Source organism: Mustelus asterias, chromosome 15 (genome assembly GCF_964213995.1).
Source record: "Mustelus asterias chromosome 15, sMusAst1.hap1.1, whole genome shotgun sequence".
Lineage (NCBI taxonomy): Eukaryota > Metazoa > Chordata > Chondrichthyes > Carcharhiniformes > Triakidae > Mustelus > Mustelus asterias.
The window spans coordinates 103,679,614-103,701,060 of NC_135815.1; the positions used below are offsets into that span (position 1 = coordinate 103,679,614).

The window sequence follows — 21,447 nt, forward strand, 5'->3', positions numbered from 1 at the left end:
TCGGTTCAAAGTGAAGGAGGGGAGGTTTAACACAGATATCAGAAGGACATATTTTACACAGAGGGTGGTGGGGGCCTGGAATGCGCTGCCAGGCAAGGTGGTGGAGGCAGACACACTGGGAACGTTTAAGACTTATCTAGATAGCCATATGAATGGAGTGGGAATGGAGGGATACAAAAGAATGGTCTAGTTTGGACCATGGAGCGGCACGGGCTTGGAGGGCCAAAGGGCCTGTTCCTGTGCTGTATTGTTCTTTGTTGTTTGTATCAGGTAGACAACGTTGGCCGAGTTGCAAGAGTATGTACCGTGTACCTGGTGGATGGTGTTCTCGCGTGAGATGATGGCATCTGTGTCGATGATCCGGCACGTCTTGCAGAGGTTGCTGTGGCAGGGTTGTGTGGTGTCGTGGTCACTGTTCTCCTGAAGGCTGGGTAGTTTGCTGCGGACAATGGTCTGTTTGAGGTTGTGCCGTTGTTTGAAGGCAAGAAGTGGGACAATACACATCTTTTTAGCCTGCCTTGATGCTCTCTCCACTCACGTTGTTTGTATCTTAAAGACTTGATTAGCTGTAAGTATTCGCATTCCAACGATTATTCATGTAAATTGAGTCTGTGTCTTTATATGCCCTGTTTGTGAACAGAATTCCCACTCACCTGAAGAAGGGGCTTGGAGCTCCGAAAGCTTGTGTGGCCTTTGCTACCAAATAAACCTGTTGGACTTTAACCTGGTGTTGTTAAACTTCTTACATAAGGGAGGTGCACAGTAAGAAGTCCCAGAACACCAGGTTAAAGTCCAACAGGTTTATTTGGCAGCACTAGCTTTCGGAGCCTCAAGCTCCTTCTTCAGGTTAGTGAGGACTTGTGTTCACACACAGGGCATATAAAGACACAAACTCAATTGACAAGATAATGGTTGGAATGCGAGTCGTTACAGGTAACACAAGAACACACAAGAAGATTGCGCATATTGACAACTTGATTACCTGTAAAGACTCGCATTCCAACCATTATCTTATAAATTGAGTTTGTGTCTTTATATGCCCTGTTTGTGAACACAAGTCCTCACTCCCCTGAAGAAGGAGCTTGAGGCTCCGAAAGCTTGTGCTGCCAAATAAACCTGTTGGACTTTAACCTGGTGTTGTGAGGCTTCTTACTGTCTTTACCCCAGTCCAACGCCAGCATCTCCACACACAAAGGAGATGCCAGAGGATTGGAGGACAGCTAATGTAGTTCCACTTTTCAAGAAGGGATCAATCAGGGAGTTACAAACCAGTGAGTCTCACATCACTGGTAGAGAAACTATTGCAGAAATATCTAAAGAAGATAATTAATCTCCTCCACTTGGAGAGGCAAGGTTTGATTTGGGATAGTCAGAAGGAGCTCATGCCTAACAAATTTGATTGAATTTTTCAAGGAGGTGACCAGGTGTGGAGATGAGTGCAGTTGATGTAGTTTATATGGATTTCAGCAATGCCTTTGACAAGGTCCCACATGGAAGTCTGATAAAGAAGCTAAAACCACATGGGATCCAGGGTAACTTGGCAAGATGGATCTAAAACTGGCTTCGTGGTAGGAGACACAGGCTAGTGGTAGAAGGCTGTTTGTGTGACCGGAGGCCAGTGTCCAGTGGCTTACCATCAGTGCTAAATCCCTTATTGTTGGTGATATATATAAACTATATAGATGAGAATGTTGGGGAGGTAATAAGTAAGTTTGCAGATGGCACAAAGATTGGCAGGGTGGTTAATAGTGAGGAAGAAGGTCTTAGGCTGCAGGAAGATAAAGACAGGTTGGTCAGAATGGCAGATCAGTGGCAGATGAAATTTAACCCTGAAAAGTGTGAGGTGATGCACTTTGGAAGGAGTAACAAAACAAAGGAGTACTCAATGAATGGCAGGACACTAGGAAGTTCAGAGGAACAGAGGGATCTTGGGGTGCTTGTCCACAATTCCCTGAAGGTGGAAGGACAAGTTAATAGGCTAATTAAGAACATAAAAAATAGGAGCAGGAGTAGGCCATCTAGCTCCTCGAGCCTGCCCCGCCATTCAATAAGATCATGGCTGATCTGATAGTGGTTTAGTTCCACTTACCCGCCCGCTCCCCATAACCCTTAATTCCCTTATTGATCAGAAATCTATCTACCTGTGACTTAAACATATTTAACGAGGTAGCCTCCACTGCTTCAATGGGCAGAGAATTACAGAGATTCACTACCCTCTGAGAGAAGAAGCTCCTCCTCAACTCTGTCCTAAACTGACTCCCCCTTATTTTGAGGCTGTGTCCTCTAGTTCTTGTTTCCTTTCTAAGTGGAAAGAATCTCTCTGCCTCTACCCTGTCTAGCCCCTTCATTATCTTATATGTCTCCATAAGATCTCCCCTCAGCCTTCTAAACTCCAACGAGTACAGGCCCAATCTACTTAATCTCTCCTCATAAGCTAACCCCCTCATCTCCGGTATCAACCAGGTGAACCTTCTCTGTACTCCCTCCAAGGCCAATACATTCTTCCGCAAATAAGGGGACCAAAATTGCACACAGTACTCCAGTTGCGGCCTCACCAATACCTTGTACAATTGCAGCAAGACCTCCCTGCTTTTATACTCCATCCCCTTCGCGATAAAGGCCAACATTCCATTTGCCTTCTTGATCACCTGCTGCACCTGCAAACTGAGTTTTTGCGATTCATGCACAAGGACCCCCAGGTCCCTCTGCACAGTAGCATGTTGTAATTTTTCACCATTTAAATAATAGTCCATTTTACTATTATTCCTTCCAAAGTAGATAACCTCACACTTGTCAACGTTATACTCCACCTGCCAGATCCTCGCCCACTCACTTAGCCTATCCAAATCTCTGCAGACTTTCCGCATCCTCCACACAATTCGCTTTCCCACTCATCTTTGTGTCATCCGCAAACTTTGTTACCCTACACTTGGTCCCCTCCTCCAGATCGTCTATGTATATGGTAAACAGTTGAGGCCCCAGCACCGATCCCTGTGGCACGCCACTAGTCACCAACTGCCAACTCTCTGCTTCCTGTTAGATAGCCAATCCTCAATCCACGCTAACACTTTACCCCCAACTCCGTGTACCATAATCTCCTGAGGCACCTTATCGAACGCATTCTGGAAATCCAAAAACACCACATCCACCAGTTCCCCTCTGTCAACCGCACTCGTTACATCTTCATAAAAATCCAGTAAATTCGTCAAACACGACTTTCCCTTCATGAATCCATGCTGCGTCTGCTTGATCGAACCATTTTTTTCCAGGTGTCCTGCTATTTCTTCTTTAATGATGGATTCCAGCAATTTCCCAACTACGGACGTTAAGCTAACCGGCCTGTAGTTACCCGCCTTTTGTCTACCTCCTTTTTTAAACAGTGGCGTCACATTAGCTGTTTTCCAATCAGCCGCCACTTCCCCAGAGTCCAGCGAATTTTGATAAATTACAACCAACGCATCCGCTATTACTTCTGCCATTTCTTTCAGTTCCCTGGGATGCATTCCATCCAGGCCCGGGGACTTGTCTACCTTTAGTCCCATTAGCCTACCAAGCACTACCTCTTTAGTAATAGTAATCGTTTTAAGGACCTCACCCCCTACAGTCCCACGACCATCAATTTTCGGTAAGCTATTTGTGTCCCCTACCGTGAAGACCGACACAAAAAACTTGTTTAAGGCCTCGGCCATTTCCTCGTTTCCCATTATTAAATCCCCCTTCTCGTCTTCTAAGGGTCCAACATTTACTTTAGCTACTCTTTTCCTTTTTATATATTTGTAAAAACTTTTACTATCAGTTTTTATATTTTGTGCTAGTTTAGTTTCATAATCTATCTTTCCTTTCTTTATCACTTTCTTAGTAGTTCTTTGTTGTTTTTTAAAGCTTTCCCAATCTTCTAATTCCCCACTAGTTCTGGCCACTCTGTACACATCGGTTTTTAATTGAATACTCTCCTTTATTTCCTTAGTTATCCACGGCTGGTTATCCCTTTTCTTACATTCCTTTTTTATCACAGGAATATATTTTTGCTGAGTACAGAGAAAAATCTCCTTAAAAATCCGCCACTGTTGCTCAGCTGTCCAACCAACTCGTCTGCGCTCCCAGTCTACATTAGCCAATTCTGCCCTCATCCTATTGTACTCCCCTCTGTTCAAGCAGAGGACACTGGTTTGGGACCCTACTTTCTCTCCCTCCATTTGTATTAGAAATTCAACCATATTGTGATCACTCATTCCAAGAGGATCCCTCACAAGAAGATCATTAATTTTACCTGTCTCATTACACAGGACCAGATCCAAGATAGCTTGCTCCCTCATAGGTTCTGTAACATACTGTTCGAGGAAACTATCCTGACAGCATTCTAAGAACTCTTCCTCAAGTCCACCGCGTCCGACTTGAGTCAACCAATCAATATGCAGGTTAAAATCCCCCATGATTATTGCTGTTCCGTTTTTGCACGCATCCATTACTTGCTTGTTTATAGCCCGACCCACCTCAAAGTTATTATTTGGGGGCCTATGGACCACGCCCACCAGTGACTTTCTCCCCTTACTATTCCTTATCTCCACCCACAACGATTCCACATTCTGCTCCTTACAACTTATATCGTCTCTCACTACCGCCCTGATGTTATCTTTAATTAACAGAGCGACCCCACCTCCTTTCATTCCTGTCTATCCTTCCGAAATGTCTGATACCCCTGGATATTCAGTTCCCAGTCCTGGTCACCCTGCAACCACGTTTCTGTAATGGCCACTAGATCATACCCATTTGTACTGATTTGTGCCATCAACTCATTCACTTTGTTTCGAATGTTACATTAAGAATAAAGAAGGCATGCAGGACACTTGCCTTTATCAGTCATGACATAGATTATAAGAGCAAGAAGGTAATGTTGGAGCTGTACAAAAATTTGGTTCAGCCACAGCTGGTGTACTGTGTGCAGTTCTGGTTGCCTCACTATAGGAAGGAAGTGATTGTACTGGAGAGGGTGCAGAGGAGATTCACTAGGACGTTGTCTGGGATGGAACATTTGAGCTTTGAAGAGAGGCTGGATAGGCTTGGGTTGTTTTCTTTAGAGCAGAGGAGTTGGAAGGGGGATTTGTTTGAGGTGAATAAGATTATGAAGGGTATGGACAAGGTGGAAAGGAAGCAACTGTTCCCCTTGGTTGAAGGGTCAATAATGATGAGGCATAATTTTAAATTGAGGGGCATGAGGTTTAGAGGGGATTTGAGGAAACATTTTTTTCACTCAGAAGGTAGTGGGAGTCTGAAATGCACTGGTTGGGAGGGTAATAGAGGCAGAAAATCTCTCAACCTTTAAAAGGTACGTGGGTGAGCACTTGAAATGTATCACACCCCTGTTTTGGGTGAGGATAACATAGGGTCGAAGGTAGACTAAAAGATATATACGTGGGTGACACGGTAGCACAGTGGTTAGCACTGCTGCTTCACAGCTTCAGGGACCTGGGTTTGATTCCGGCCTCGGGTCACTGTCTGTGTGGAGTTTGCACATTCTCCTCGTGTCTGCGTGGGTTTCCTCCGGGTGCTCCGGTTTCCTCCCACAGTCCAAAGATGTATGGGTTAGGTTGATTGGCCATGCTAAAATGGGTGAACTTGCAGCGTGGATCAGTACCTGGGACTTCGATGTTGTGGCTATTTCAGAGACATGGATAGAGCAGGGGCAGGAATGGATGCTGCAGGTCCCGGGGTTCAAATGTTTTAGTCGAAGTAGGGAAGGAGGTAGAAGAGGGGGAGGGGTAGCATTATTGGTCAGAGATTGTATCACAGTGTCAGAGAGGAGGTTTGATGAGGACTTATCTGTTGAGGTAGTATGGGCGGAGATTAGAAATAGGAGAGGAGAGGTCACCCTGTTGGGAGTCTTTTATAGACCTCCTAAAAGTTCTAGAGAGGTTGAGGAAAGGATTGCGGAGTCAATCCTGCTTAGGAGTGAAAGTAATAGGGCAATTGTTATGGGGGATTTTAACTTGACTAATATTGACTGGAATTGTTATAGCTCTAGCTCGTTAGAGGGGTCAGTTTTTGTTCAAAGCGTGCAGGAAGGTTTTTTGACTCAGTATGTAGACAGGCCAACTAGAGGTGAGGCTACATTGGATCTGGTGCTGGGAAATGAGCCAGACCAGGTGCTAGACTTGGAAGTTGGTGTGCATTTTGGTGATAGTGACCACAGTTCGGTTACGTTCACCTTAGTGATGGAAAGGGATAGGCATGAACCTCGGGCCAGTGGTTTTAGCTGGGGGAAGGGTAATTATGAGGCTATTAGGAGAGAATTAGGAAACATAGGTTGGACTAGGAGATTACAGGGACTGGGAACGTCCGACATGTGGAGTTTTTTCAAGGAGCAGCTACTGCGAGTCTGTGATAGGTATGTCCCTGTCAGGCAAGGAGGAATTGGTAGGGCTAGGGAACCGTGGTGCACCAAAAAAGTTTCTTTGTTGGTTAAAAAGAAAAAGGAGGCTTATGTTCGGATGAGACGTGAGCACTCGGGTAGTGCACTAGAAAGCTTTAGATTGGCTAAGAGGGAGTTGAAGAGCGAGCTTAGAAGGGCTAAAAGAGGACATGAGAAGACTTTGGCGGATAGGGTTAAAGAGAATCCTAAGGCGTTCTATAGGTATGTCAAGAACAGAAGGTTGGTTAGGGCAAGTTTAGGGCCAGTTATAGATGGCAGAGGGAAGTTATGTGTGGAACCGGAGGAGATTGGTGAAGCATTGAACCAATATTTCTCTTCGGTGTTCACGCAAGGGGACATGAATATAGCTGAGGAGGACACTGGGTTGCAAGGGAGTAGAATAGACAGTATTACAGTTGATAAGGAGGATGTGCAGGATATTCTGGAGGGTCTGAAAATAGATAAATCCCCTGGTCCGGATGGGATTTATCCAAGGATTCTCTGGGAGGCAAGAGAAGTGATTGCAGAGCCTCTGGCTCTGATCTTCAGGTCGTCGTTGGCCTCTGGTATAGTACCAGAAGATTGGAGGTTAGCGAATGTTGTCCCATTGTTTAAGAAGGGGAACAGAGACTTCCCCGGGAATTATAGACCGGTGAGTCTCACTTCTGTTGTCGGCAAGATGTTGGAAAAAATTATAAGGGATAGGATTTATAGTTATTTGGAGAGTAATGAATTGATAGGTGATAGTCAGCATGGTTTTGTGGCAGGTAGGTCGTGCCTTACTAACCTTATTGAGTTTTTTGAGAAAGTGACCAAGGAGGTGGATGGGGGCAAGGCAGTGGACGTGGTATATATGGATTTTAGTAAGGCGTTTGATAAGGTTCACCATGGTAGGCTTCTGCAGAAAATGCAGATGTATGGGATTGGGGGTGATCTAGGAAATTGGATCAGGAATTGGCTAGCGGATAGGAAACAGAGGGTGGTGGTTGATAGTAAATATTCATCATGGAGTGCGGTTACAAGTGGTGTACCTCAGGGATCTGTTTTGGGGCCACTGCTGTTTGTAATATTTATTAATGATCTGGATGAGGGTATAGTTGGGTGGATTAGCAAATTTGCTGATGACACCAAAGTCGGTGGTGTGGTAGACAGTGAGGAAGGGTGTCGTAGTTTGCAGGAAGACTTAGACAGGTTGCAAAGTTGGGCCGAGAGGTGGCGGATGGAGTTTAATGCGGAGAAGTGTGAGGTAATTCACTTTGGTAGGAATAACAGATGTGTTGAGTATAGGGCTAACGGGAGGACTTTGAATAGTGTGGAGGAGCAGAGGGATCTAGGTGTATGTGTGCATAGATCCCTGAAAGTTGGGAATCAAGTAGATAAGGTTGTTAAGAAGGCATATGGTGTCTTGGCGTTTATTGGTAGGGGGATTGAATTTAGGAGTCGTAGCGTTATGTTGCAACTGTACACAACTCTGGTGCGGCCGCACTTGGAGTACTGTGTGCAGTTCTGGTCCCCACATTACAGGAAGGATGTGGAGGCTTTGGAGAGGGTGCAGAGGAGGTTTACCAGGATGTTGCCTGGTATGGAGGGGAGATCCTATGAGGAGAGGCTGAGGGATTTGGGATTGTTTTCGCTGGAAAGGCGGCGGCTAAGAGGGGATCTTATTGAAACATATAAGATGATTAGAGGTTTAGATAGGGTGGATAGTGATAGCCTTTTTCCTCTGATGGAGAAATCCAGCACGAGGGGGCATGGCTTTAAATTGAGGGGGGGTAGTTATAGAACCGATGTCAGGGGTAGGTTCTTTACCCAGAGGGTGGTGAGGGATTGGAATGCCCTGCCAGCATCAGTAGTAAATGCGCCTAGTTTGGGGGCGTTTAAGAGATCCGTAGATAGGTTCATGGACGAAAAGAAATTGGTTTAGGTTGGAGGGTCACAGTTTTTTGTTTTTTTTTTAACTGGTCGGTGCAACATCGTGGGCCGAAGGGCCTGTTCTGCGCTGTAATGTTCTATGTTCTATGTTCTATGTTCTAAAATTGCCCCATAGTGTCCTGGGATGCGTAGGTTAGAGGGATTAGCGGGTAAAATATGTAGGGATATGGGGGTAGGGCCTGGGTGGGATTGTGGCCGGTGCAGACTCGATGGGCCGAATGGCCTCTTTCTGTACTGTAGGGTTTCTATGATTTCTATGATATATATATTGATAATGGCAAAGCACGCAATGATACCTTCATGCAAAGGTGTTTATTTACACTCCAAATCCCTGTACAAAATAAAAGATTATTTATAATATACCCAACAAACACATTTTGACAGACCAAAATAACAAAACAATCAAATACAAAACAAACACTTCACCAGCATGGCGTTACCGGTGTGAACTACAGTCTCAATCCCAACTGTTCAAAATGGAATCAGCTTTTACACATGGAACCTCCCAACAACGGAGATCTGAGCATGTGCAACTTTTGGACAGGCAATGTCAAATGTCAAATAAACTAGTTGTATTAAGGTTATTAACAGCGTGTCAGAAGACCGGTGATGGGGCTGTCTGTCACAAAATGTCATAACATTCAAGACTATGGGCCAAGTGCTGGAAAGTGGGATTGGTGTAGATTTAGTGAACCTTTGTCGATGCAGACTCAATGGGCCAAAGGGCCTCTTCGGTACTGTATGACTATGTTTCTATGACTGATGCTTATAGAATTCATCTTGGTCATTCAGATTGATACACACCTCTGGGGGTCTCATCTCTTATATCACCGTTGGATTTTATTTATGGTGGTTCCGTTACATTAGGATGTTTCACTTGACATTTCATGTTTTGGGTTATGCTGGGGCATTTTGGCTGCATGCTGAATTATACTGAAGCGAGGTTTGCTTAACTGCTAGTTTTTTATTGTAGGCACTGTAGAATGTACCATAAATATGTCAGAACAAGAATTTGTTTGAAAAAAAAGAAATTTAGGCCTAAGCCCAAAGTGCAGAACACTATTGAGATGAACAAGAAAGTGTAAACCATGAATTAACAGCTGTGACATAAAGTCTGATGCCAGACAGGAAGATGAGGGGGATAAGGAAAACCATAGTTGGAGGCACTATGAAAGAACCAATAAAAGTGCAAAATGAGATGTGTTAGATGGTGAGGATGGACGGAAGTTAAAAAGCATAGAAGCTTTGTTTAAGAAGGCTCCATAATGTACAGTGCTACCCCTCCACAATCAATCCACACAAGTGACTAAATAGAACTGCAGAATATGACCAGGACTGCACTCAGTTCTCTAATTAGATTTGATATTTTGTTATTTTAGAATGAGGTGGCCTTTTGACGTTCCCAAATACTTCTTGGGATCATTGCATTTATTTCTAGGACAGGAATAAATGAATAAGTGAATGTAAATTTTGTTTGGTTAGCTCTAGTAAATTAAAGCCTTTATTGAAGTTGTTTTCTTCATCCTTTGTAGTGGATCTGTTGGAGTTGCACACAGCGCAATGCATCTTCGAGCAGCACAAATTGACACAAAATGAGCAACTTCTAAATGTGACTGAAGTAATCAACTGTTTAACAACCATTTATGATGGCTTGGAACAAAACCACAAGGACTTGGTCAATGTGCCACTCTGTGTCGACATGTGTTTGAACTGGCTGCTGAATGTCTTCGATACGTATGTATTGTTTTCACCTCAGTGTGATATTTGTGCTTTAGATTGACTTCAAGTTCATTAAACTGGCTCTTTATATTGCATTTTGATATATGATTAGTCAGCAAAGAAAAAGTGGGGACTGTCAATTGACTGAAGTTAATGCTGGTTATATCACAGAGCAAATCCCTTCCATTCTGTTCTAAGTGCTCTCCCTCCACCAGCACCGCCACCTCAGAACCCACTGAATTTATCTCTGGAAACTGTACAAAACATTCCTGGCAGTGGAAAGAGGGGTAGCCCATCTGGGGAAATTTCTTGGAAGCATTTTTCCATATCCTGGGGATCTTTATAGGTAAATTCTGCAGAATTTTTCAGAACTGTGGAATTTTTAATGTATTGATGTAGAAATTTTAATCTTTATACCTTCATGTGTGAGGAAACAACATGGCTGATTAATGACAGTGGGATAATTTGATCAGTACATGATCGTTTGTGAATGGAAATTTTGTGGAAGAAAATGAGCATATCAGTGGTTTTGTAATGATTACTGTTCGGGACCAGTTCAGAAACTTCAAAGTATATTTAAAGTTAGCCTAGATCCCAGCTAATTTTGATTTTGGCATTAGTGTGAGCATAAGGTGTTTTACTCCATGTGTGATTCTATTGACCCACTAGGAAGCTTTTATTAAAACAAACTTTACTTTTAACAATGCAGCTTCAATATAACAAATGAATTAGTTTACTTTGAATGATTGAAATGCTTAAACACGATACAAGATGCAATTCTTAACTGCAAATCTATCTCTGTTAGTTTCAATTGAAGCAATATCCCTCCTAGACTTCAACTCCTATTCAAAATCAGTTTGCAAATAACATAGGCTTACCTGGTTTTTCACTTGTACCCGTCCAGAGCCTTTTAACACCCTGAACAGCGATAGAGAGAGAGACCTGTTTTCTGACTATTAGACAGCAGCCTCCAGAGAGAGAGATCTGTCTTCAGAAAACAGAACTCCAGAGAGAAAGGGAGAAAACACCTCAAATTTTAGCATGGATAGAGGATTGGTTAACTAACAGAAAGCAAAGAGTGGCGGTAAATGGATGTTTTTCTGGTTGGCGATCGGTAACTAGTGGTGTGCCTCAGGGATCAGTGTTGGGACCCCAATTGTTTACAGTTTAATAGATGATTTGGAATTTGGGGCCAAGTGTAGTGTGTCAAAATCCGCAGATGACACTAAGATGAGTGGTAGAGCAAAGTGTGCAGAGGACACTGAAAGTCTGCAAAGGGATATAGATAGTCTAAGTGAGTAGGTGAGGGTCTGGCAGATGGAGTACAATGTTGGTAAATGTGAGGTCATCCATTCTGGTAGGAATAACAGCAAAATGGACGATTATTTAAATGGTAACAAATTGCAGCATGCTGCTGTGCAGAGGGATCTGGGTGTCCTTGTGCAGGAATCTCAAAGAGTTGGTTTGCAGGTGCAGCAGGTAATTAAGAAGGCAAATGGAATGTTGTCCTTCATTGCTAGAGGGATGGAGCTTAAAAACAGGGAGGTTATGTTGCAACTGGATAAGGTGCTGGTGAGGCCACACCTGGAGTACTGTGTACAGTTTTGGTCTCTTTACTTGAGAAAGGATATACTGGCACTACAGGGGGTGCAAAGGAGATTCACTTGGATGATTCCGAAGTTGAGAGGGTTGGCTTATGAGGAGAGTCTGAGTAAACTGGGACTATACTCACTGGAATTTAGAAGAATGAGAGGGGGATCTTATAGAAACATATGAAATTATGAAGGAAATAGATAAGATAGAAGCAGGGAAGTTGTTTCCACTGGCAGGTGAAACTAGAACTAAGGGGCATGGCCTCAAAACAAAAGGGGATCAGATTTAGGACTGAGTTGAGGAGGAACTTCTTCATCCAAAGGGATGTTAATCTGTGGAATTCCCTGCCTAGCGAAGCAGTCGAGGCTACCTCACTGAATGTTTTTATGGCAAGGATAAATAAATTTTGGAACAGTAAAGGAATTAAGGGTTATGGTGAGTGGACGGGTAAGTGGAGCTAAGTCCACGAAACGATCAGCCATGATCTTATTGAATGGCGGAGCAGGCTCGAGGGGCCAGATGGCCTACTCCTGCTCCTATTAAATTCAAACAGTTCAAATTCAAACAGCAACTGCCTGCTTGTCTCACTGTAAGCCTAGCTCCATCCAGTCACATGACCATCTCTTGTCAATCAACCTATTGTGCAGGCTCGATGGGCCAAATGGCCTCCTTCTGCACCGTAGTGATGATATAATTACATTTCTTAAAAGCACAGTATCGTCACATTACTGATGATTGATGGTAGATTATCCTATCTTTCTACTCTATAAATCCCATTAATTAATCACCATGGTTAATGTAAATAAATATCTGCAGAAAATGCAATTCTTGTTCTATAGGCTTGTGATACCATGTGTTATTCCAGCCATTGATTTTTTTTTTAGCAGAAACTATCATACTATCACACTACATTATGTTACTTTATAAATGAGTCTGTTTTTATTTAGATAAAGTTGGTTTGAATATAAAGTGTAGGAATATATTTAACACCAACTTGAAACTACTTCATGTGACGTAGAATCATAAAATGTTTATGGCACAGAATAAGGCCTGTTGGCCCATTTGTGTCTGCACTGGTGAAAAAATGACCGTTCGTAAGCTCAATCCATATTGTGTCAGTTGATGATCCTTCTGACATACCATCCCTCCTCAAAGCTGTAATTGCTTCTCTAACCAAAACTGCCACTTCTTCTCCCTTTTATTCCACCCCTCTCCACCATTTCATCTGAAAGCCCTATAATCAGGATTGTTGAACTGCCATTCCTGTCACAGCTGCATTTCTATCTATGTCCTCAGCTCATCTGCTTTATTTGCTAGGCTGAGGCGGTTCTATTATTATTCCTAAATTTGCTATTCTCTTTTGTTGGAGATATTCAATGCCTGGCAGCTGTGTGGTGTGAATTTTCTGCCACTTGTCAGCCCAAGTCTTGGTTCATTTTGACATGGACTGCTTCAGTATTTGAGGAGTTGCGAATGGTGCTGGATATTGTGCAGTCATCGACAAACATCCACAATATTTATATGGCTAGTCAGTTCAGTTTCTGGTCAGTGCTACACCCCAGCAAGTTGATAATGGGGGATTCAGCAGTGTTAATGCTATTGAATGTTAAGGGACGGTGGTTAGATCCTCTCTTGTTGGAGAGGGTCATTGCCTGGCATTTGTGTGGCATGAATGGTACTTGCTTGTTTACTTGTTTACAAAAATGTGCACCCTTAATATAGTTAGGACATTACAGGTAACATTCAGGATGATGGTGAAGGATTCAGGGAAGGTAATGCCATTGAATATCAGGGGGCGATGTTTAGGTTCTCTCTTGATGGAGGTGGTCATAGCCTGGCACTTGTGTGGTAAGAATGTTACTTGCCGCTTGTCAGCCTAAGCCTGGATATTGTTCAGGTCTTGCTGAATTTGGATGTGAACTGCCTCAATATTTGAGGAGTCACGAATGGTGCTGAAAATTGTGCAGTCGTCTGCAAATATCCCCGCTTCTGACCTCATGTTGGAAGGAAGGTCATTGATGAAGCAGCTGAAGATGTTTGGACCTGGAACATTACCCTGAGGAACTCCCGCAGTGATGTCATGGAACTGAGATGACTATAAAGTGTTTTCTTTTGGTAAGTAAAGTGTGTTTTTGTGCCCTGGGATTGTAAAAGGCAGTTTATAAATACAAATCTTTCTTTTATTAACTTCTGTGATTGTGTGTTGTCTTGTCAGTGGAGGATTGGCTGCAATTATGCTGGGTAACCTGAACCAAATGCCTTGGCTACACAACTATCTGGTGACATATATTTCCCATGTGGGCAGCACGGTAGCACAGTGGTTAGTACTGCTGCCTCACGGTACCAGGGACTCGGGTTCACTTCTGGCCTTGGGTGACTGTATGGAGTTCTCACGTTCTCCCCAAGTCTGCGTAGGTTTCCTCTGGGAGTTCCGATTTCCTCTCACAGTCCAAAGATGTGCAGGTTGGGTGGCTTGGCCATGCTGAATTGTCCCTTAGTGTCCCAAGATGTGTAAGCTAGAGGGATTAACAGGGTAAATGCGTGGGGTTACAAGGATAGCGCAGGAGGTGGACCTGAGTAAAATGCTCTGTTGGAGAGTTGATGCAAACCAGATGGACCGAATGACCTCCTTCTGCACTGTTGAGATTCTATGATTCTAAAATTCCAAATCAAAGTTATAGAATTGAAAAAATGAAATATTGGCTGTTTGCAACTGAACAGTGAAGGAGCGAGAACGTCACTTAGTCAGTAAAGCACCAGAATATTTATTGCCAGTTAAAAATGCTCCAGATGCTGAGAGGCTTGTGCCAAATCTGATGATGCTCATAGGAGGTCTGTTTTATCACTTTTTTATTCATTTATGGGATGTGGGCGTCTCTGGCTAGGCCCGCATTTATTGCCCTTCAGAAGGTCATGGTTGTGGGTTTGGAAGGTGCTGTCTGCGGGGCTTCGATGAGTTTCACAACCTCAGGACACCAAAAAACACTTTCTCGACAATGAAGTATCTTTGAAACATAGTCACTGTTGTAATGTAAGAAAATATGGGGCTCTGAAAAATGGAGTGTCAGTGTGATTCCTGCCAGCATTGGCGCGATGCAAATCATGATGCAAATCGCAATCTTGAGCCATTTAGGACATTTTTTCCCCCACATGAAACACACCCGTGTCTGAGTTGCCAGGTGTCTGATTCACCCACCCAAGAGTTCAGCGCATCCCCTGCAAGCCGCCACCCCACCTCTGCCCACCCACCGGATCATTGTTGTCCTGCCTTCTTTCTCGCGATCTCATCCAGCCAGCCCCTTAGACTGCAAACCTTTGGCCTGCTCACCCCCCCGCCCCCAGTTTGCCCACATTCCCAGGCCATTGGCAACTGCGATCTGAGCTCATTCTCACTTGTTTGGAGCACAGACTGAAGATTCATTAGTGGTTCCAGAAGCTCTCAGGGCAGACAGCAGCTACGTAAACTAAAAGCTTTTTCATTCACTTCGGGCTGGTGAAGTTATTTGAAAACTGACAGGCTGAAGAACACTCTGGACTGTGAAGGGGTTTTAAAAACAGACACACTGCAGGCTTCATGGCAACACACACCCTCATCCCAGAGGAGACTGCAATCTGCCCCCCTCATCCCCAACCCAATCCATAGCACACTTGAACAATCCCCCCCCCCCCCGCAGCTGCCCAGCAGATCATAGAATCTACGCACAGAGACAGGCCCTTCGCCCAAACTGGTCCATGCCGACCAAAATGCCCATCTAAGCTAACCCCATTTGCCTGCATTTGACTCATATCCCTTTAAACCTTTCCTATCCATGGATCTGTCCAAATGTCTTTTAAATTTTATAAATGTCCTTGCCTCAACCAATTCCTCCGACGGCTCATTCCACACATGTGCCACCCTCTGTGTAAAAACGTTGCTCCTCAGGTTCCCATTAATTCTTTCCCCTCTTAAACCTATGCCCTCTAGTTCTCGATTTCCCCAACCCTGGGAAAAAGACTGAGTGCATTCACCCTATCCATGCCTCTCATAATCTTATACACCCCTATAAGATCACCCCTCAGTCTCCTACGCTCCAAAGAAAAAAGTCTTAACCTGTCCAATCTCTCCCTATAATTCAGTCCCTTGAGTCCTGGCAACATCCTTGTAAATCTCTTCCGCAATCTCTCCAGTTTAATAACATATTTCCTATAACAAGGCGACCAAAACTGAACACAATACTCCAGGTGCGGCCTCACCAACGTCCTGTACAATTGCAACACAACTTCCCAACTTCTTTACTCAATGCCCTGACTGATGAAGGCTAGCATGCCAAAAGCCTTCTTCACTGCCCTATCTGCCTGTGACTCCACCTTTAGAGAACCGTGCACCTGAACTCCAAGGTCCCTCTGTTCCACAGGCAGATACTTATCCCTTGTGAACTATGGTACAATATGGAGAAGGGTACTCACCTCCTTCCTCCCTCTAGGAGTCCCTGGTGCCTGGTCCCCATTTTTAAAAAGCAAAAGTAAATCCCGCCCACGTGATATCACACTGGTGGGTGGGAAGATTCAGTGAGGCCGGAACATCTAGCTCCAACCTCGCTAAGGATATTATAATACATTCAAATGCACTAAAATCAAGCTCTCGTCATTTCGGGGCATGAACTGATTCCGTCAACGGGGAGGGCTTCGGAAGATCACATTCTGAGTTCTTACTGTCATTTTTGGCCTTTAGCAGCCATAACTGATTTATGCTTGTGGCGAATGTGCCCTGAGAATCTCACCCATGGTATATTTAAACAAATTAGAAATAAAGAAATATATAATAATTCATTGTGTAAGAATTTGCAGCACAGCCTCCAAGTACAAGTGTTAGCAACCTGCGCAAATAGGGAAAATATCACGGCTGATCTTGAATCTGCTTTCACTTGGTACACAGAAACCTCTTTTCTAGTCATGGGATTTTGAAATCCTAGCTAATCGTCCTGACCTCCTGCTAGAAAGGGAAATGAGCCAGAGTTCCCCACTTTTTCTCATCCAGTGACCATCAGTTAGTAATCATCAAGCATTTCCTCCTCAACCTCGCACACTGAGAGCTGGTAACAAACCCCTCGGAGATGTGTGGCTTTGTACTGCTGTACTTGTTGGATGTTAGGTGAATCTCAACAATAACTTGGGCTACCCGCAAGGAAAGCCAGTATATTAAATGTCACATACAACTGCTCCAAACTGATTTATTTATCGCTCAGATTGCAACACAAATCACTTCTCACAGATGGAAGAGGTATCTGTACAAATGTAGACAAATAAGGTTAGAGGCATTTTGTTCAAAGCTATATTGGTGAAGTGAAGGGGTGAAGTACAATCTCTACAAACCTGATTAAGATACTGTAGAGACCTGAGGCCAAATATATACTTTTAATTGACCTATGGAAGTGAAAGTATACTTGTCTTTTATTGCATTGCAGGCCTAACACAGGGCAATCAAAGTGGTCCTCTGCTGTACTCAAATAAATAAAGCCAAAACTATGACCTGGTGTAACTTTCTTTTCCAGGGGGAGGAGTGGAAGAATCAGAGTGCTGTCTTTGAAAATTGGCTTGATGTGCCTATCGAAGGGTCACCTGGAAGAAAAATACAAGTGTAAGTAACAACTTGGTCACTGCAGATATGAATGTAAGTACTGACTCAGTCACTGCTAATGCAGGAACTCAGTCACTGTAGATACAAACATACAAATTGGGAGCAGAAGTAGGGCCTAATTGGCCTAGGTCACTAGGCCACTCGGTCCTTTGAGCTTGCTACGTCATTCAGTGAGATCATAGCTGATCTGGTTGTAACCTCAACTCCAGATTCCCACTTAGCCCCAATAACCTTTCACTTCCTTGCTTATCAAGTATCAATCTACTTCTGCATTAAAAATATTCAAAGACTCTGTCTGCTTCCATCGTCTGTGAGAGAAAAGGAGAACCTCTGTCCTAAATAGGTGACCCCTTATTTTTAAACTGTGATCCCTAGTACTAGATTCTCCAATAAACATCCTCTCCACATCAATCTATCATAGAATCCCTACAGTGCAGGAGGCCATTCGGCCCATCAAGCCTGCACCGACCACAATTCCACCCAATTCCTATCCCTATAACCCCATGAATTTACCCTTGCTAGTCTCCCTGACACTAAGGGGCAATTTAGCATGGCCAACCCACCTAATCCATTCATCTTTGGACTGTGGGAGGAAACTGGAACGCTCAGAGGAAATCCATGCAGACTTGGGGAGAACATGCAGACTGCACACAGACAGTGACCCAAGCCGGGAATCGAACCCGGATCCCTGGCGCTTTGAGGCAGCAGTGCTAACCACTGTGTCAAGACCCCTCAGGATCTTACATGTTTCAATTAAGTTGCCTCTTACTCTACTAAACTCCAGTGAATACAAGTGTAGTTTGTCTAGCCATTCCTCATAAGACAATCCACCCAATCTCTGAACTACTTCCAATACATTTACAAACATACAATTTAGCAACAGGAGTAAGCCACCTCGAGCCTGTTTCACCAGTCAATAGGATCTTGGCTGATTTGCTTGTAACTTTAACTCCATGTTCCTGCCTATTCCTTTCACCACCCGCCCCTGTTAATCAAGACTCCATTTAGCTCTACCTCAGATCTGTAGGGTGGAATTTTACGAGATTTTTTCTAAGTGTCCAGCTAGTCTGAAAATAGGAGAGTTCTAGATCCATTTTTCGGGTGAGTTTTCACACCCAATTTTACACATTCTGTCTCTGAAAAGATGGACTAATCAGTTTCTAGCCAGAGAGGCTGCAGAGGGAGGTGTTGTGCATGTGTAGACCTTTGATGCTGCACATGCGCATTAGCAGTAACTACTGACAGAGAGAGCTGTCAGGCCCCTGCTATTGCAGCCCTCCCCCACCCCCTGTAATTGCAGGGGCCCGTAGCCTGAGATGCAGCACCCCCTCCCCACACCCCCCACCCCCCCCACACCCCCTTGCCGCCCAGACCAATTTGCGGCCCCCCTCCCTCCTCCACTAATCGCAGGCCGAGTGGCAGCGGGACCCCCCTCCACCCCACAAACCGATCACAGGCAGAGTGGCAGCAGGCCACCCTCTCCCCATTGGCCGCGCCCCCCTGGCACACCCCCATTTTCCCTGCATCAATTGGCCTGCCCCCATTGGCCCCGCCCCCATTGGTCCCATCCACTGGCACTGTCGGGTGGATGGTGCCAAGGTGCCCAGTGGGCATTGCCCATGTGCCAGGCTGGCAGTGCCAAGGTGCTAGGATGGCACTGCCAGTCTGGCACTGCCCAAGGGGCACCCCCGTCTTGCCCTCGGTCTCCCCGGGGGGCCTCAATGGCCTCTGGTTCCACCAGCGAGGCCAACACAACTATTCCCGTTAATTAGGAGTAGGTGTTTTCCTTGCCGGCGACAACAATAAAGGCAAGCGAGCCTGGATGATTGAGCGCTGGGCTCCCTGAGCAGATGTAAAATGGTATTTATATAAATTCAAATAAATTAATCAGCCTCTCGCCCATTTCCGGCGAGAGGCTGACCGCGCCGGAAATCCGTGTCTCATAAAATCACGAGAGCCGAGAAATCAGGCGTGATCCTGACTTCTTGGCTCTCGCGCGATTTTACCGGTTCGCTCCGCTCATCGATGGGGGGGTGGGGGCTGGTAAAATTCCACTTGTAATTTTTCACCGTTTAGACCAATGGTTCCCAAACTTTTTTCACTGGGCCGCACTTTCGGAATAAAAATTTGCTCACGCCACACCGAATTTTATATTGATAAGAACAAAAAAAAACAACTCCTAGCAGTGCTTGATTCATAACATAGAACACAACTACTTTATAATATGATCATGGGGCATCCAGAAAGTATAAAACAATGCAGCTACATAAAAACATGATTCATTCCCAAAATATAGCCACATGAACGGAGTGGAAATGGAGGGATACAAAAGAATGGTCTAGTTTGGGCCAGGGAGCAGCGCGGGCTTGGAGGGCCAAAGGGCCTGTTCCTGTGCTGTATTGTTCTTTGTTCTTTGTTCTATACTTATAGACAAGCCTCTTACATATGTAACCTTAAGTAAGTATACAAACTCAATGAGAGGTGTGAGCTTGTTTTTGTCGGGCAATCTCATTTATATTAGGTCTAATTTGAGACAAACAAACTCTCATCTCCTCATCAACACAAAGAAGCCTTTCTCTTTTCTGGTCTTTGATATTTGTCAGAGCTGAAAATCCCTGTTCACAACAATATGTCGTGGGGAACTGTAGAAGAATAGCTAATGCTCTTGAAGAGATGCGTGGATACTGTTTCTGGTTGTATATCCAAAAAGAGTCCAGTGGCATACTCCCGTGTTTCATTTTCAAGGTGCGATCACTCGAAATGCAGGCCATTTCCTCCTCCTCATCCAATGTCAGGCCTGAACAGCTGGAATTCGCAAAGGGGTCTCTAACCCAGTCGAATTTTTCTGCAGACAACGATGGGAAGTAATGATCAATCTTTTCTACCAGTGTTGCAAGATGTTCCTGTATGAGGCCGTACAATTCATTGCTCATTTTAAAACTTTTTACTAGTGGGAACATTTCGGGGTTATGTTGCATCGCTCTTCCGAGCCAGAGCTGAAGCTTTTTTTTGAATGCAGTTAGTTTGTCTGTAGTTGTGAGGATATTGTCATCGCGGCCTTGCATACTGGCATTGAGCACATTCAACCGGGAAAAGATATCGGCCAAATATGCCAGCTTTGCACACCAGTCATTGTCATCCAGTTGGTGGTACAATGGGTTCCCTTCTTGTTCCAAAAATTCTCTTAATTCGTTCTTCAGTTCCAACACCCGATTTAAAACTTTTCCGTGGGACATCCAGCGAACCTCCGAGTGCAGAATTAGGCATTGATGTTTTGATTCCATGTCTTTGCAGAGTTGAGCAAATAACCGCGCCTTTAGTGGTTTTGCTTTGATGAAGTTCACAATGTGCACAGTCTGATCTAGAACCAACTTCAAATCAGCTACAAGGGTCTTGGTGATTAATGCCTCTCTGTGTAAAAAACAGTGAGTTGATATTACATCTGGATTTTTCTGTTTGATGAGTGCCGCCAAGCCTCTCACATTCCCTATCATACATGGTGCTCCAACCGTACAAATTCCAGTACAAGAATCCCATGAAATCTCAACTTTTTCCAAATACTCAGACAAGGTTTGGAAAATATCTTGTCCTCTGGTATGTTTTTCAAGTTCCTTGCGAAATAGAAACTGTGTGATTATTTCGTCATTGTGAATGAATCTGATATAGGCAAGCAACTGTGCTTTTCCACTAATGTCGGTTGATTCATCAACATGAATGGCAAATTTAGAATTCTTCATACTTTCGGAAACACGCTTCTCAATATTAGCTGACATATCAACTATTCTTCTGCGAATTGTATTATCAGACAAAGGAATTTCCATAACTTCTCGCTCAGCATCATCACCAAACAAAGTTTTCACAATCAAGCTGCAGGCAGGCTGAATCAATTTTTCAGCTACTGTATGGTTTTTGTCTGTTGAGCAATCAATTCAGCCACTTGGTAAGATACAATCTGCATCTTATCTGAGACTGTCATTCGTTTTTCGAAATATGATCGTTGGCATTTCTGCTGTTCCAAAAGCCTTTCAAAATATTGAACATCCTTGTTTGCCAGATTTCCATGTTTTGACAACAGATGTCTTTTCATCTTGCTTGGGACCATATTGGAATTGGAAAGCTTCTCACCACAGATCAAACACATAGGCCGAGGTACGTTTTCATCTCCAGTCCATGTGAA

General features: G+C 44.1%; 1 protein-coding gene across 1 annotated transcript in view; it reads left to right on the forward strand.

The window, feature by feature from the left end:
* LOC144504716 (utrophin-like) overlaps positions 1-21,447 on the forward strand; it is a 631,247-nt gene that overhangs the window by 519,419 nt on the left and 90,381 nt on the right. The window contains 2 exon segments of the mRNA XM_078230463.1: positions 9,874-10,075; positions 17,185-17,270. Coding sequence (XP_078086589.1) covers positions 9,874-10,075; positions 17,185-17,270 — 288 coding nt within the window.